The sequence below is a fragment of the Phocoena phocoena genome, chromosome X (genome assembly GCF_963924675.1).
Source record: "Phocoena phocoena chromosome X, mPhoPho1.1, whole genome shotgun sequence".
Taxonomy (NCBI): Eukaryota; Metazoa; Chordata; class Mammalia; order Artiodactyla; family Phocoenidae; genus Phocoena; species Phocoena phocoena.
In genome coordinates, this window is record NC_089240.1 from 101,531,322 (window position 1) to 101,549,520 (window position 18,199).

The following is an 18,199-nucleotide window of genomic DNA, read 5'->3' on the forward strand; positions in this document are numbered from 1 at the left end:
TTTCCTCGCATGTTTGTGATCCCACCCAAGGAGGTTTAGGCTTTGAAGTAGCAGAGGTCAAAATAGGAGCCATTGAAAAAGCCAATATTCAGTACTTTTAAAAATACTTAAGCAAACAAAGTTGGTATCATGTGTCATTTATTGAAATTAGTTAGTACAGAAACTCAAAGTGCCCAGTTCTGATCTCCCAGTTTCAAGTTTAAACTATTCTTACTATTGAGTGACTAGACTTCATTGGGACAATTTTTAATCAAAATGCTAATAATGGTTTTGTTGCCCGCTAGATATGTAACCTCAGTGAAGTCACTCCTCTTTCTGAAAAAATTATGGGGTTATAGTAAGGAATCTTTAAGGTCCTTTCCAGTATAAGTCTAATGCAATTAACAAAATGTGATACTTGGTGTGATTTATGATTGAATAATAACTTGCATTTTCCCTCTAATTTTATCTCTTCCTCCTCTTGCACTTTTGTCATTCATAAAAAAATGCTGCTGAGGTTCTGAGTATATAGAACAGATTTTAGTAATGACATTAGCTTTTATTAAAAAGATTTACTATATTTTGCTGAAAGCCTTCAGAGACTGATAGCTGGGTACCAAAATGCTGTAATCAGTGAATCACAAAAATTCTGAACAAGCCAACGTATACACAGAATGAATTAATAAAATAATCACTTCCATGTGAAATTCTCGAGTCTACTGATTCAGCTTCCTTCTTATTTGTCTATACATTCAATATCTGTGCTGCACTTCTAGCATGGAGCGTGCCTCAACAGGGGCTGAATATCTAGCTCATTTTCATGCCAACAGCTTCTGTCTACACCCCATCTATGCTCTGCCCCACAGGGGCCGTCTTGGAAGAGGCAGGAGCCGAGTTGCTGCTTTGCTTCGCTGCCTCCCTTCTGAGATTGCTACTGCTTACAGCTCATAAGTACCAGTCTGATGACAACACTAAATAGATTTTAATGCTCTAGAGACCAACAAGATGAGGTAGAGAAACACAACACAATCTCTCCTAATTAGTTCATAGAATATTTCTATCTTGCAATGCTAATCAGGCATCCAAGGAAGAGAAAAACATTTTTAAAAAGGCAAGTGGTTAAATATGCTTGAATCCTTTCTGTCTATTATTGCCGAAAAAGAAACCGTTTTTTGAAAACTCTAATTCTGAAGCCAGTTGAAGCTCTGTTGCAGCCTCTTGGGTCTGTTTTTTACCTAGAGAAAAATCACAAGCCAAAGATACTGACTTCATCTTCAAAGAAAGTCACATAACCTAAAAAATGCTGATGGTCCTGAGGACATTCAACTGAAAACCAAGTTTAAGCATCTGATGGGCATTTATGCCACATCAACATTTATTTAATGAACTATACGCAAAGGCACTGCGATGAGCTTAAATCAGGGTAATTCTTATACACTGAAACAGAACACCGGTAGTGAAACAATATTTATTAATTCCATTAGGCGACAACTACATATTTTATCTTCATAATAGCCATGTTAATAAGTTTAAGGCATCTTGGGTTAGAATCAAAATTTGGCCAAGGCTTCTTAAGATAGACTTTAAAACACTGCACACCGATGTTCTTTTCAACAAGTTTGTCTTCAGGACCAGTAAATACAACATTTAAAAAAAAAATTATGCTGTTCTATTAACAGTTTTAATTAATAAAGAATTATCTCAAAATGCTGGGACTGATTTAAGAATTAAAGTTTCAATATATAAATCTTAAAGAACAAAGTATTTCAAAACTGAAAGGGAAGAAAATCTTGTTATGTGCATGTATTTTTATATAATCAATCAGACTGCAGGTTCTAAAATTGCTCATATCCAGCATGATGGCGCTTGAGACCAATAAAGTAAGCCAGCAACACTAGAATAAGCACTCCTGCCAAGGCTGCTCCCACCGCTATGGGCACAAGGAAGTTGTCGTCATCTGCACTGCAGTCTTGAGCTAGATGTGGAGAAAGCACAATTGAGAACAGAAACAGTGACAAAATTTCAGATCTGTACATTTTAAGTTAAAATGACAGTACTTCCCAACACACATATTTGTTTTTTACACCAAGGCAACAAGTCACTGGAATTCATTACCAGCAAATGAGATGTTCCACAAAAGTGATTTTCCAAATAACCAAATCATATACTTTTAAGTACCCCAAAAAATGCAGTCATTTTGGATGAAAGATATATAAAATGATCACATACTTCACAGATTTTTCAAATGGAAGATAATGGATAAATATAATTAGCCTTTCCTTGATGATCAGGCTGTGAGCTTTCAGAGGCAAATTGTTATGATGTTGAAGAAGCACAGTGCCTGGAACACTGCAGATTGGGAAGTATTAATGAAATGAACCAAATGAACAACTATATAAAGCAGATGTAAGAACTCAATGCATAGGAATATGGGGCCATTTAGTAGTAAGAAAAAGTATAAACTGGCCCTGATTGCATAACTGTTTGCCTCAAGATTTCAGTCTGGTGTAGGAGTCAGATAAGAAAATCAGCGGTTATAATTTCAAAATGTGCTGTAATAGGGGCAGGGAACACACAGTGTCATCGAAATATTTCAGAGGCACACTCAACTCAGCCTTGTTACACAAGACACAGTTTGAAAGAGGTGACACCAGAGCTGAATTTTTAAGAATGAGTAGGAATTAACCATGCAGGTAATGGGTGAAGGGCGTTCCAGGTATAGAAAGCAGCACAGACAAAACTATGGAGGGTAAGAAAAACAGCACTTCGGGTGAAATGCAAGCAGGTTGGCATAGCTAGAACAATGGATTAAGAGGTACTCTTGGGGCTTCCCTGGTGGCGCAGTGGTTGAGAGTCCACCTGCCGATGCAGGGGACACGGGCTCATGCCCCGGTCCGGGAAGATCCCACATGCTGCGGAGCAGCTGGGCCCGTGAGCCATGGCCGCTGAGCCTGCGCGTCCGGAGCCTGTGCTCCGCAACGGGAGAGGCCACAACAGTGAGAGGCCCGCGTACCACAAAATAAATAAATAAATAAATAAAAGAGGTACTCTTGGAAAAGAGGTGGAAAAGGGTACTAGGATCAGCTCACAAAGGCACCGTATGCTCTAGGTAGTTTGGCCTTATACTGATGGCCCCCCAAAAAAAATTTCTGCAGAATTTTAAGCAGGATATTTGTTTCAGAAGTTATGGCAGATGGAAGACTGGAGGTACTAAATTAGGAAGCAACTCTACTGCTAGAAGCCAGATGACCAATAATATGGTCCTGAACTTGGTTAATGAAGTGCAGATGCAGAAGGGATGGACTAGAGATCCAATTAGAAGACAGAACTGACCAAACAGATGTAGGAGGAGACAATATTGTAGAATGGCTTCCAATCCCATGATTATGTAGACACTGGTGCCATTCATTGTGATAGGGAATACAGGGGGAATATATGCATTTCAGTTTTATTTGTAGTTATTTTTGTGTGGGTTTTTTTTAATTTAATTTTTAAAATTTGCGTGTCGGGGGAGGGTGGAGAGGGATATGTGGAAGAGGAAGACATTCCGTTTTAGATCTGCTGAGTTTAAGATACCTACATCCTAACCAAGTGGTTGACGTGATAGTTCAAACCAGGGACAAAGATATTTCTCAGCAAGGGCAGATAAGAGCAATAAGAGGATCAGAGACAAAACCCTTGGGAACACCAATATTTGAAGAATAAAGGAGCAGGAAAAAGTAGGAAAGGCAGGTAGAAAATGGTGCCACAGAAGCCAAGGAAGGAAACAGTTTCAATTATCATGGGAGAACAGTGTAAAATATTAGAGACGCCTGAGAAATGTCCACTGGATGTAGCAATACGGAGGGTGGGGGCTAGGAGTCAAATTGTTGCAGGTTTAGGAGTGAATGAGAAGTGATTGACTGGTTAGGAGATCAAGAACTTGGGGTGGGGAACACACAGTACTCGTTATGAGACGTTTAGAAGAAAGGTAGGTAGGTAGAAGGGGGACACAGGGTCAAGAAAGGATACCTTCAGGGTGGAAGAGACTTGTGGTTACAGGATGAGGGAAAGAGCCATGAGCATTTTACAGGTTGAAGACGATGGTACAAAGTCTCCTGGGAGGCAGGGGAAATGGGATTCCAGAAGCACTGACCAGAAGAAAACCTACTGAGACTGGAGAAGAAAGGGATAGTGCAGATGGAGATATGTTTGCAGAGCGAGGAGGTGGCTAGCGTGTTGAACCACCGCTTCTATTTTCCACTTCCTTGCCTCTTATTGCCCTAGTTCTCCTCCTAGCTTGCAATTTACCAGGGATTGATAAATCAGATAATTAAACTTATTAGAACTGTGCCGAAAATAAAAATGAATAGCTGCAAGGCACATCTGATTGTGTTTGCATGTAAGAAATGTGCCAGCCTTTTGCTAGTCTCTGGGGTAATAACTGGGAACAAGATGCAATCCTAGAGTTTATGGACTTTATGACATCAATTTTGGCTGCCAGCTCAATGATCTTTTTTACTTGCTTCTTGGTTTTGTTAAAAATCCAGATAGCTGAGGTTGCCAGATGTGACTTGTGAATATATGGTGTTAAGAGCACCCAGTTAGCTCCTCCCCTTCAATTTCCCAAATTACCACCCAGCATATAAACTATTAGGTGACATGACCATAAAGTATTATGTCTTGGATTTAATATAACTTGGTTTTTAAAAAATTCATTAGATTAATTTCTTATTCTGGCAACGAATTCATAGTCCTCTTTCCCAAATTGGGTATTTGACCTAGTACTGAAACGACTTTCATAAATACTGCCAATAAGGCTTTCTTAAGGCTTTCATGCAAGACAAATATTCCCAGAGTAGATCAAAAAGGCAATTCTGCTAATACAAAGATCTTTCTAGATGCTGTCATTTACTTAAAATGCTCTCAGTATGTGAAGTATTAATTTATAATAATTATTGATTTTTATGAATTCGGCCTTTAAAAATTCTTTAGGTAATGGAAAGAAATTTTGGTAAAACAGTAATTTTAATAAAATCACATCCAAGAAAAGAAAACCTCATTCTATAAGTCATTTTGACCTGATCTATTTGCCTAATGTACACTTGAGACCTTTCTGGGGAAAGGAAAAGTGTATTTGTAGAAGAGTTTAATAGTCACGGAAGCAATGAAGATTTTTAAAGACAAAGTTTCATTGACCATTGAAATCTCAATGGAAAGGTTCATGTAGATTTTTTAAATGCTGTTAATCTTCAATTTTCTGTTAGTTCAGAAAATTTTCAAATACAGTTTTCAGTGTGAGGGCTGAAAAGCCAAGATGTACATTTATAATAAAGTATTAAACAAACACCTCTTCAAAACCAATGTGTCAAAAATTCTCTTTGGAAGAATCAGCATTTAGAAGCACATCCTTATGTGACATCTTATCTATTATATACGTTTTAGATCTATAGTCAAACTGTTTGAAATATATTACATGAATCTGAAAAGAAACTTGAAGCCACTCTATACTAGTTTCAAAAATAAGATATGGTAATTATTGATGCAGAAAGTTATGTACCAGGGTAAAAGATCAGGAGATAGGTAGGAGAGAGCTGAGCCCAAGACAATGTAACATTATCTATCTAAATAAACAGAGGTAAAAGGCTATAATCCTAAAAAAATCTGAGTCTCATAATAATTCCTCCTAAAAAAACGCAAGAAATTTCAGATGGTGTGTTTTACACTGTATGTAAATATGTTCTTGATGCCTAAGATGTAGCTTCTAATCAGGTTCCTTCTAAAAATACTCAAATGTATATTTTTCTTCATTGAAATGAAAAACTATCACTCAAAGAAATAAGAGTAACAGGACTTAACAGCTCTCAGTCCCCAGATGAAAAAACGAGAGAGACCCCAGTTGAGTAGCTTGACCAAGTCACATGGTAGCTAGTAGAGCTGGGAGCTCTGATGAGTAACTGGCAGTCACGTGGCTTAACTGGGTAATCCAGAGGAAAGCGACTAGCCAGGCTGCTAAATTTTTGTGTGTGATATACTAAGGTGGACTGGGAAGCTATCTGGAAATTGGAAGGTTCAAGAATTTTAAGGTGATCTGAGAGAAAGATTAGGGCTTCCCTGGTGGCACAGTGGTTGAGAGTCCACCTGCCGATGCAGGGGACACGGGTTCGTGCCGAGGTCCGGGAAGATCCCACATGCCGCGGAGCGGCTGGGCCCGTGAGCCATGGCCGCTGAGCCTGTACATCCGGAGCCTGTGCTCCGCAATGGGAGAGGCCACAACAGTGAGAGGCCCGCGTACCGCAAAAAAAAAAAAAATTACACACAATCCTATTTTGGCTCGGATCAATAGGTCAGTTTGTGTGGCTGAAATGTACAGATACTAAATATCAGCCTCAATTTAGGACCTGAGAAAAGTGTACAGAGATATTCTGTCACTTTTACTATGAAATAAATATTCTAGATCACTGGTTTCCTAATTGCCTAAACATTAGATTCAGCTGGGGAGTTTACACACACATACACACACACACACACACACACACACACACACGTGCGTGCCACACACGTCTCATCCCAGACCTGATTCTTACTCTGTAGCCACTCCAACATCAGTAGGGACCTATGTATGGGACCACTCTTCCAGACAGTAACACACAGAACATTCTGGAAATAATTAATTCTACTTCTAAGCATTTCTTAAGTTTTTCCTTTTGGAAGAAATTGCCATTATGTAGTATACAAAATCTAGACTTTAGCCAATGGGAAAGAAATGTGAGCAAATTTCCTTAAGAAATAAAAGAATCTTTATTGTTTGTTTTAGAAGCAATATGTTGAGCAAATGGACAGGCAAATATCTGAAGAGAAATACCATACATCAACTAGTGGTTTAAACATCTGAGGAAAAAACATGGAAAGTATTTACATGGACCAGTTTCTTTATACAAATGCTAACCCATGAAAAACACCCAGAAACCAAATAGAGTGTTAGATCATCAAGGTGTAAATCCGTTAAAGCAAAACTACAAAAGGTACAAAGAACACATGGCTATAGGAAATGATAGTGTAAATGATAGCATATAAACTGGCCCATGTAAAATACAAAAATATTCAATTAAGTCAGATTTTCTATAAAACAGTACTAATTAGAGGTATTTTAATATAAATCAGATATATAATCTAAAGGTAGAAACTTTTAGAAACATTAACAGCATTAAGCCAGTGTGCCACCCACTTGTGCTTCCAATTTTTATTTTTTTAAAAAGCTGCTTTGTTTTGACTCATGAGAAATACCTAAGGCTCACATTCTTGCAAGCATTATCCATTCTTACAACATTAACAATCTTACACTAAAACACTATTTAAATAAAAACTATTTTTTTAAAAAATCAGATTTATATTTAGCCTTTAAAAAGTGCCTTAAGCTGGCAATGCAGCTCAATGTAGCTTTTAGAGAGGGGCTTAGTCAGGAATCTTATTCTGAGCCAGTAAGATTTTCAGGCTACTCTAAACAGAGAGCAAATTTAGGTGGGAGAAAATATTTATCATGCCAATATAACTCGAAAGGTAGTTATAGACATACACATGCTAACATGCAATTGCCTCTGTGTGTCACTAGACTACCAAATTTATTCAACGCAAACAACATTTTGGAACCCAGATATCTCATTTTCTCGTGAATGGGAGGCACACATAATCTCCCATCCCCCAAAACACGGAACCTGCCATATATTGCTGCATGTTAACAATTTTTTAATATTTGCTCAGCCATCTCAATACCAAAAAAAAAAGGAAGAAAGAAGCAGCAAGAAATACTTGATGTGCTAACTATCAGGCAGAAATGTTTTGCTTTCTCATATAAACATTAGGTGGTGCAGGTTAAATGGACAATTGGTGCAACTCCCCAGAGCACAGAACTGAACACAAAGTACATGAATTAATGATGATGCTACCATAATGAACAATAATAATGTAAGTTTTGATTAGCACAAAACTATTTAAATGTGAAAGCCAAATTAGTAAATGTTGTAGCAATCAACACAAGCTGGAAACAAAGAACAGCTTTTTCATGAACAAAGAGAAGGCCAAGACTTTTGGGTTAGGTGCAAGTTCTTTATCTAGGTTCTAGGACATACTGGCATTTCTTCTTTAAGGAAAAAAAAGAAAAGAAGAGAATAAAACAAACCATCACCAACAAGGATACTAGAAAGCTAAAGAGAAATCTACATTAATTTTAGCACTGCATGTAGAAGCCAATTTACGGGTACAAGGGACTAACACCTCAAATTGGCACTACCTAGCAATTATCTCTAAAACATCTAGAAAACGGATTGAAATGCCCAGTTGGAATAGTCTTGTGTCTTACAATTTAAAAGACGGAAATATCCAGTTTTTTTCTTAAAAAGATTAAACAATAAGATTAACACCTATTCCAAAATTTTAAAGCTTTTGTATCTTTTGTCACTACAGCCACATTAAATACAAATGGATTCAAAAGGCATTAGAAAAGCATGCATTGCTAAGAACATAATAATACTAGACCCTGCTCAAATCTATTGGCATATCTCTCATAGTCAAATACACAGCAATGCCAAAGCAGCTAAGTTAACCTGCAAACAAAATCACCAAAAAATGCAAAGGAGCAAGTACAAATCCACCATAGAATGTGTTGTCTCAAATCGACTACATGTGGAGGTGCGGTTAACCCTTTCCTAAGCTGTATATTTCTAGTCAGAATGTTTAAAGTGAGAACAATGCAATACTAATTCAAGACAATAAAATAGAATCTATAATCCACGTGATTTTGCACATGTTTTTTGTTGTAGCAATAACTTTTAAATTCCTTAGTTGGGAAAACCAAAATCATGTGACTAATTTATAGTTTATAGTTTTAGGGGTATTTTTATCTATTTTAAGTTCGAAATCCTCTGTACCACCTGTTGTTAAGATCAGAACTGCAACTATATATACCTTAAATCGAATAGTATTGCATGTTGGATCTTGGATCTTGTACTTGCTTTATTGTTTTGTAACAGAGTCACACGTGGATTAGTGTTACAGAGTCTGATATCCAGCATAACTTTTTCTTCTGCCAATTAGGTAAGCAATCACTATAACGATAATCAAGCCTGAAAGACCAGCACCAACTATAATTGGTATTAGAATGGTGTCATCATCCAGCGAACACTCTTGGGCTGTAGGTGAGAAAAAGTGTGTAACAAATAATGAGTATAATAAAAAAAAATGATGTCCAAAAGTAAAAGATGTTGATTCAAAATTCAGAAATGCTCTTATAAGATCAACTTTAAGTAATTAAGACAGGTATATTTTAGTGATAAAGCTACATAAAATTATGCAGTGTCCTAGAATTAAAATCCTAAACCTTATTTGTCCTTTCATTCATGTATGTGTATATATACAGATATATATGAATATACACTCATTTATATCTGAGTAAAACACATACATGTGTCTGTATTTCTTTGTATATATTCCAAGTGCTTTCCAAAATAGGAGTATTACTTTATCAGAAATGAAGAGAGCTAATCTAGCCAGATAGCTACATAGCAGGATTAGACTCTTAGTGGTAGAGTGAATGTCTTTTGGGAAACTCGGAGCAGATCAGGAAGGTTTAACTGTGGGATTAGAACAGCCATGCTGGCTCTGGAATCCTTTAGAGCAAAGATCGGGCAAACTATAGCCCGTGAGCCAAATCTGGCCCAAGGGCTAAAAATGCCTTTTGAACATTTCTAAATGATTGGAAAAAAAACAAAAGAAGATGATTTTGTGATTCATGAGAATTATATGAAATTCAAGTTTCAGTATCCACAAGCTTTATTGGAACACAGCCTCACTCATTTGTTTATTGCCTGTGGCTGTTTTCATGCTACAACAGCAGAGCTGAATAGTTGTGACAGAGACCACATGGCCTCCAAACCCTAACACTTACTGTCTGAGCCTTTACAGAAAAAGTTTGCAGATTCCCGACTTCAAGTATATGCTTTTAGTGGCTGCAAAAGTCAAGAAACTGGGACCTCTTACTAATTTGAGTGTGTTTACCACATTTATCAATCTGGTCAGGGCTGGCAGCCCACAGGGGCTATTTTCCCCATTTCTAGACAGTAGTCTGATCCAGTAAAATCCAATCAACACTTTTATATTACTGAAAGTCGATTTCCTCTCCTAAACAGTGAATTATTACCAGTGTGTTGTATTTATAGGTACCCACAGTCAAGAACCTAGCTCCACAAATAGATTACGCATTCATTATCAGTACTAAATGTTGTATACTCCTTTGGGTGACATTTCTAATTCTATGTACATAAAAACCAAAGTTTCAAATTAGAGAAAAACCACAGCTCATGTCTATTACAGCTGACTAGATAAACAGGCTTGAGCGGATTTTACACTGCAAATGATTTTAAGTTCTAAACACAAATTTGGACCTAAAATTAAGGTAATAATGTAGGGGAGCTCAATAAAGACTCAAAAGTAAAACTATTAAAGGATCAAAATAATTGAAGTTCGTAAACAAAACTGACAAAGGGGGAAATGAATTCTTGAAAGTACTTTTAAATTGTGATTAACCCTTCTAATCACAAGAATGGTAGGGTGAAGAGCCCAATTTATTCTGGCCTAACCAAGTCAGGCTAGGTGTTCAGTACTACTGCAAAACTGCTGAGCAGCTCACAGCACATTCACTTTAAACACAGCTTCCACATTTCCTTCTAAACCATAGAATTAATTGTTAAAAAGGATGTGGATGACTGGGATGGCTCTGCTGGGCAGAACTGTGATCCACAAACCGTCAATTTTAAGTAATTGGTTTTAAAGGACGAGTCAATTAAGGAATTTTATGTACTTTTTCCTCTTCAAGCAAATTTTAATCTTGTAATGCCAAATGCATCTTTCATATTCATATAAACACACTGTAATAAGCCCTTCACAAAGCTTTCACTAAAAATCTGATAAATACCACCATTAGCCCTGAGTAGACCTTCAAAAAGCCTCATTCACACTGGCACATGCTTTTAAAACTCTCCAGATCTTTCTGTAAAACTCTCCAGATCTTTCTGGCTGGCCAAAACATAGGTCATGATATCTGAGGCTTTCCTACTGCAATCTTTTGTCTTAAACAAAATGAGACCAAACTGCTTTAATTCTGGTATGAAAATGTTTCCAGCGAGAAGATGGCCCCAAGAAGGCAGAGGCAAAATGCTCAAAAACTGCTGCTCCCAAGTGCCACCCTTCCCACAAACTACAACCCATGGAGAAATGTCTACACCTTAAGTAAAGCTCACTTAAATCTCCTATCAGTTTTAGCTTTAAGAACTTTGTTGCAAATGGTTTTGAGATCACAAAACAAATCTAATTTGACCAAAATGATGAGCTAAATATAGTTACACAACTTGCTCAAGGCTATGAGAACTCTACAACAGTCGAGAGGTGAATTCATATTCCTGTATTTCAGTGCTTATATTCCCGTGACTCAAAGGAAAAGCCACCCAGCAGTCAACCTAAGACCATAAATTATTAATAAAACTTGCTTGATTCTTACCTGTAGAATACTTTCCTTCCATCACATTGAAAGGCTGAACCCTTAGATCAAAGGTATTTATCTGAAATGCTCCAGACACTGAAACAGTCTGCTCTTTGTTGCACATGTAAGAACTTCCCAGGGGGGCATCCCAGTAGCTGAGATTGTTATTTGCAATGCTAAAAACTTTAAGGGGAAAAAAAAACATGTTAGTAACTTCTTATCCCATCATCAACAACAACAACAAAAAATGGGACAGTCCCCAGGATTTTTCTGTGAAATATGGGGGCTTAGGGTACAGGGTCTGCCCACAAAAGGCCATTCTTAAGATCACTAGGTTCCGTATCTTTCTATAGATGTTTCTACAGTCTAAAACTCACTCACACTGTTAACTATTATCTGTCATGCTTTGAAAATATGGGATACTGCAAAAGATATAACACTCTAGTTCTAAGTTACTGATCTTAAGTTATGGTCAAAGTACAATTTTGACATAGAATCTTCTGGTCCATTAAATAAGGCACTATTTGGTAACAAGATAATTACAGTTTCTATTCCTTCAGTGTAACCCATACTCTTTTTCCCAGAGGCCAATGTTTTGCTTACCAGAGCCGTTAACCAAATACATGCTGACATTCACCTCCTTTAGATAGAATCGGTTTTCATTTTTCTGTGTGAAAAAGAGCTTCCAGTTAATCAACGCATCACAACTGTCTACAGGTACAGTTAATGTCTACAGAAAGAAAGCAATCTAATACTATTTCCCAGAAGATAAAACCATGGATTAGACCTGGACCAGTAGAATAAACTGCAACTAAGTAAAGGGACTCAAAATGTGACAGAAACCCTTTCCCTCTTCATTTTGTTTCCAACTTTTGGACCAGAGGTGTGCTCATATGGTTCTTAGACACTCAGCAATTCACTCCCTCCATTCCATTCTTTCTATCACTTTCTGAGCCCTCACCACCTCTAGCCTGGATCACAACAGCCTCTTAACGGGGCTCCTTGCCTTTCAGCCTCTCCAGCTCTAACCTTTCCTTCGCTGCTATTTTCTTTCTGAAGCACTCATCTGATTAGCCAGTCATTCTAATTATTTCAGTGCTTTTAGTATGTACAAGGTAACATATCTAAGTGTTCCAGGGAGCCATCAAAATGGACCAGATAGGGTTCCTGCCCCCACCGCGTTTGCAATCTGCCAGGTAAGAGAAGATAGGTATAAATAAATAACCATATTACAAAAAAGTGATAGGTTATGAAAATTAAAAGACGAGAAGTTACTTCCAACTAAGGGAGGAGCAAAGATAACACAAGCTTAGGGATGGGCCATTTGAATTGGGTAGGATTCAATTAGGAAACAAGCAGAAATGAGTATTCGAGAAAGCAACCACATGAGTAAAGGTAGTCAGAAAATGAGCATAATCACAAGCACACGAGCATTTGAGAACTTACAAAGTGACAAGCGCTGTTCTTAAAACTTTACATATGAGGCTTCACGGAATGGAAGAATTACAACACCCCATTTTGTAACTGAATTATGGAGGGTGTTGAGTAACTTCCACAAGGCTACACAGTAGTCGGTGAGCTGGGATTTGGCACCAGGAAGTCTCGCTTCAGAGCCTGGGATGTGCACAGGGAACAGGGTAAGGGAAGCATGAAATTCATATAAAGGGAAAGAAGGAATCATAAAGCTGGATATGCAGGTTACATTGCATGGCAGGGAGGGGAGGCGTGAACTACCCTGGCATGGAATTTAGATGTTTTCTTGTCGGCAAATCAGAACCACTGCAGGTTTCTGAGGAAGAGCTGAGCTTCAGGAAGATCAAGCTGATGCCAAAGTACATTGGGGGAGGGGAGGAAGAGATGGGACTAGTTAGGAGGCTGTGTGAAACATCCAGGTAAGAGGTAATGCAGGCCTGAATCAGTAGGGAATGAAAACCAGGGGGCAGACTAAGAGAATTTCAGGAGGAAGCATAAAGAGGACCTGAACAACCTTATCGCATCTCTCCTTGGCTTGGCATTCAAGGCTCTCTACAATTAGTCCCAAGTACTCTTCCAAACTTATCATTCACTACACATGCTACATGTCTCATTCTCCACCTGGTCTTGATTGTGTTCCTTTATCCAGGGGTAGCTTGTACTTTTTCACTTACTCCCCACCTTCTCCCCCATGTGTACAAATCTGACCCATCCTTGAAGGTCCAGCTTAAATGCCATCTCCTCTGTTAAACCCTCCTGACTCTACTCTAGCTAGAATTAATGGCTCATTCTTCTACACTCTTATAGCACTTTGTATCTTCCTCTGGTCTAGCACTCATCCCACAGCACTCTACTTGCCCAAAGAATCAATTCCAAAAGCCAGCATGACATTCAAGGCCTTCCATAAAAATGGCAATTATTTTTAAAAAAATGGTAATTATTAGTACATTGCTATCTTTACCACTAATCCATGGGCATCGAAGAATACAGGCCTTCCTCTTTGTATCCCACCATAACATCCTGCATATACACCAAATTCAATAAATTATCCTTAGAAGTAAGTGTCATGATAGGATTGAAGGTGAGATGGGCCCCACTGAACTCTGGTGACACTGCAGATGTTTCTTGATTTTTCAAAGTGCCTATATCATGGTTAAAATGTCACTATTTTGAATTACATTTTAGAATAGTCTGCTGGGCAATTAAATATTGTAATCATTAAATATTACATGTTTCCCCATGAGAGTCAGAAGAAACCATGTTCCTGTTAGGATCTTACCTCAGCTAGAAAGATCAAGCTCAATCACTCAAAAGGGAGTGAATCTAAAATATTACTTTCTTCATTCTTATTGACTATAATATAATCTCTGTGAGGTAACTTGGGAAGCCTGCTCTTATCACACTGAAGATGACAAGCTTAACTAGACATTCTTAATAGTAATTCACTGGTCATATATGTACTACAACGGAGTAATTATTTGAATGCTGGAAAAGGGAAGGTTTTTATAAACCTTTCTAAAATATAATCCTCAATTACTCAGCATGTATTCCATAGAGAAAAGAGGCTTTCGACTCAAAATACCAAGTTCAGACACAAAACAAAGACATACCTAACTTTTCATATATCAGACGTTGAGACTATTTCCCCATCCCTAGATAAGAGTAATCCGATTTGAAAGCAGAACTGTTTTTTAGGCCCTTATACAATAACTTTGGTGGTCCAACATTTTCCGTCATTGATAGCCCCTCTTCCCCATTCCAATCTGCTGTAACATGTGTACATACACACACACACACACACACACACACACACACACACACACACACACACACCCTTTGAAAAATTATGGGGATAACAACTGCTTCTGAGAAGGTAGAAATAAAGGTCCCCAATGATCAATTTATGCTACCTAGAAGCAGAACATGCATGGAAGCTTCTGCTTAGGGTTCAGCCCTTGATGCGATCATGAACAACAAAAACCTGAATGCTGCCATTATAAAATATCCTGACGTAATGCACGTAAAGTACTTGCACAGAGCCTTGTACATAGTGAGTACTCAGTAAGTGTTAGCTATCATTATTACTGATACTATTACAAATAGTATAGCCTTGAAAAAGCCTAAAATATTATAACAGACAAACATGAGAATTTTCTAACCAATAATAGAGAAAAATATTATGGAACTTACTTTGTCTTTTATAAATAAACTTTACTGTAACATACATCTATATGGATAGATTAGACTTTTTTTTTTAATATGGGTTAATTCTTACTCCTACCCTAAGGTCTACATAAAAACAGAATAGCAGAATTCGAGTCCAGCCCACAGAACATCGAAGTGACCCTGAGGGATTAACAGGGATCAATGGACTGTATACACTTTATAATTAAGTAGTGTTGAAATGGAAAATAGAGGTAATTATCCCTCTCAACAAATACACACACACACACACACACACACACCTTTTTAGACTTTCAGATGTGCTCCCCTAATTTCTGATAAACCTGTTACTCACCACAGCAAAGACAAAGTCCAGATACTTGATGCTGCTGCTGCTCAGCCTAAGTAGAGCAGTTTGAGGGTGGCAGCTGCCAGTGAAGTTGGTTGTGTTGGGATTGATGTTAATAACCGAAGCAACCTTCAGGGGAAGAAGAGGGGAGAGAGGTACAGATGAACCATAAAAATCTACAGCAAAACCTTATACTCTAATAAGACCAAGTTCGTGGAGAACAAAAAAATCCTTTTGTCTCCTAGATATGGATGCTTAAGTGTATGATACCTTACTTTCAAAGCTGGCCCAGGTCCTCAAGCTATGACTCAGAAGACTTAAAAAAAAAAAAGGAAGACAACAGGAAAGCTTCCTCAAATAATGAGCCAAATGAAAACACATTTTTTAATGGAGCACAAGAGCCATCTGTCTAGCTTGTTTAAAATCCCAGGACTCTGAAAATGGGATTGGTTTGCTGGCACGCCCTCTGTAGCCCCAGTGGAGCACTGCAACCAGAAGTGCCATCGTACACCCCTACCTCTATCTACCTATCTACCTATACCATTCAAGTCATCAAATAGCTGGAGAAACAGCTGCACCGTTCCACACCTAGTGTGGTTCAGGTAAAAGTGTGAAGGAGTTATATTTTAAACTAACTGAAATAAAGATCAACTGCTCGTATTCTGATCTACTGATGGCAAAAAAAATCTACACCCCAAAGAGTCCTTTAAACTACTAGGTTTCCTGCTGGCCAATAAAACACCTTGACAGTGACATTAACTCTTCACGGTTATAATAACTCAAATTAATCAAAACGCTACAAGTCAACACAAATCTCTATTTAAAACTGCATCGTTCTAATAACACTGCTCTTGGGGTGAAGGCTGGACCCACTACATTTGAAAGGAGATACAGAAAGAATGTATCAATAAAAACAGGCAACTATACCTTATCATGAGTAATGTTCAGCTGCAGCCCCATGGTAGCCAGAAGACATGTCCCATTGCTGTTTACAACTGAGTAGGATCCAACCTCTGGCTTTTCCTTTGGAGAGGGTGTTGTAGTAGGAGATGGCACAGTGGTGGGAACGATGGGCAGCACTGTGGTTAAAGTTTTATCTTTATCACACAAAAACTCTGAAACAAAGGACAAAATAAATTTTTTAATTCATAAGGCCAGGGAAGAGCAAAATATTTCTCACAATAAAAGTCCAAAAGGGTTATATTTAGGGTAGAGAATATCTTGATAGTATTATTTTAAACTAAATGAGGCAGAGGTCCTCAAACTGCTGCTTCATATGCAGACAGTTATGACATGGCAGACAGGCTCCAGACACATACGAATGCATTATCTACTCATGAGTGGCCACACACTCATCTTTTCATACCCTTAAGTCCCTTTGTTCCCCCAAAACTTCATCTGCCTCTGAGGTGAAAATCAGAGGTTTAAGTTTGAAAACAGTTTGCCCCTACCTAGGCCTGCCCTCTTCTTTTCCACATATAACCACTATAAGGAAAAATACTGTTTTTAACTGAAAAAAGTTTAAAAATCATTGAAGGATTTAAATACAAATGAACCTTTTATTTCAACCTCTTCTTAGGAAGTGTTGGTAGTTTTCCAGAACTGGTACACGAGAAATTATTGTATTGCCAATAAAGTCACATAAAAGTTACAAAATCAATTTATAAAAGTCAAGATTGGAACACAGAAATCCCATTTCTCAGCCTTCGTCTTGGATCTATCTGAGGATTTGTTCAAACAAAGATTAGGTTTTATCCACTGAAAACACTGCAGGTAGCACATTTTAAAAGACCATTCCACAACATGTACATCAGAAACTTAAAAGTGCAAGTTCCACAAGAATAAGAATTGCTGTTATTTATAAAAACTTTACAGTGCAGTGTAAGGTGTAAGTCTTAACATATAAATGCTTTAAGATAACGACTTCAACTAAAGCTACCTGGTATACTCTAATCTTAAGTTAGGACCCAAGTATAGTAATATATATATTTTAAGTGCTCACCTTTTGTGCTCACTGTGCCATTTTGGACAAAAGCTTGTACATGAACATCCCAATAGTGCTGGACAACATCATTCTTTCCTAAGGTTAATAAACTACTGCATCTAAAGATGTCATTCAATGGAACTCTGAATGCCACATGGTCAGAAACAGTAAAAACTCCTGTAAAAGAAGATTAACAATAGCTATTTCCAAGAAGGTAGGAGGAAAGTGATCATATAAATACACATTAGACTTTCATGTCTTCTGTCTGCCTGCCCCACCCCATTCCTGAAGTGACAAAAGACAAGGCCTGTTCAGGAACTGACAAATTCACTGTGGCTGAAACACAAGGAGTAAGAGGAAAGACGTGATGGGGATTAGGAAGGAAAGGTAAGTTGCAGGTGGTCACACTTTGAAGCATCTTCTATGGTCTAAGGACAGGTTGGGCTTTATTTTGTTAGCAATAGCAGGTCAGCTTCAGTTTTTAAAGCTGGGAATAACAAATGTATCATTTATTTTAAGGAACATAGCAAAACTGTAGAGGTTAGGCAGAGCAGAAAACTTTTAAGGAAAGTCATTTAAGAGGGAAACTAGTTAGAAGGCCAATGAGCTGGTTAAGGGGAAAGGCGAGGAGGAGTTGCCTAAACCAAGATAGTGAGGGGCAGTAAGAAGAGAGTAAAGAGGCCAAATTGAAGACACAGAGCTATGGTAGAATCAACAGGACTTAGTGACGAAACAAAGA

The 18,199-nt window shown here is 37.9% G+C and overlaps 1 protein-coding gene across 3 annotated transcripts in view; it reads right to left on the minus strand.

Moving 5' to 3' along the window:
• Positions 1 to 551: 551 nt before the first annotated feature.
• Positions 552 to 18,199, minus strand: part of LAMP2 (lysosomal associated membrane protein 2) — a 34,036-nt gene continuing 16,388 nt past the window's right edge. For 2 of the 3 annotated variants that reach the window (XM_065900381.1, XM_065900382.1), the window contains 6 exons: positions 17,479 to 17,637; positions 16,404 to 16,591; positions 15,483 to 15,605; positions 12,095 to 12,158; positions 11,510 to 11,674; positions 8,953 to 9,146 (listed from right to left, as the gene is read on the minus strand). In XM_065900381.1, the coding sequence (XP_065756453.1) occupies positions 9,007 to 9,146; positions 11,510 to 11,674; positions 12,095 to 12,158; positions 15,483 to 15,605; positions 16,404 to 16,591; positions 17,479 to 17,637 (839 nt within the window). In that variant the 3' untranslated portion in view covers positions 8,953 to 9,006. Of the gene's footprint in view, positions 1,955 to 8,952; positions 9,147 to 11,509; positions 11,675 to 12,094; positions 12,159 to 15,482; positions 15,606 to 16,403; positions 16,592 to 17,478; positions 17,638 to 18,199 lie in introns of those variants that run through there. The other variant, XM_065900380.1, reaches the window with a different exon arrangement.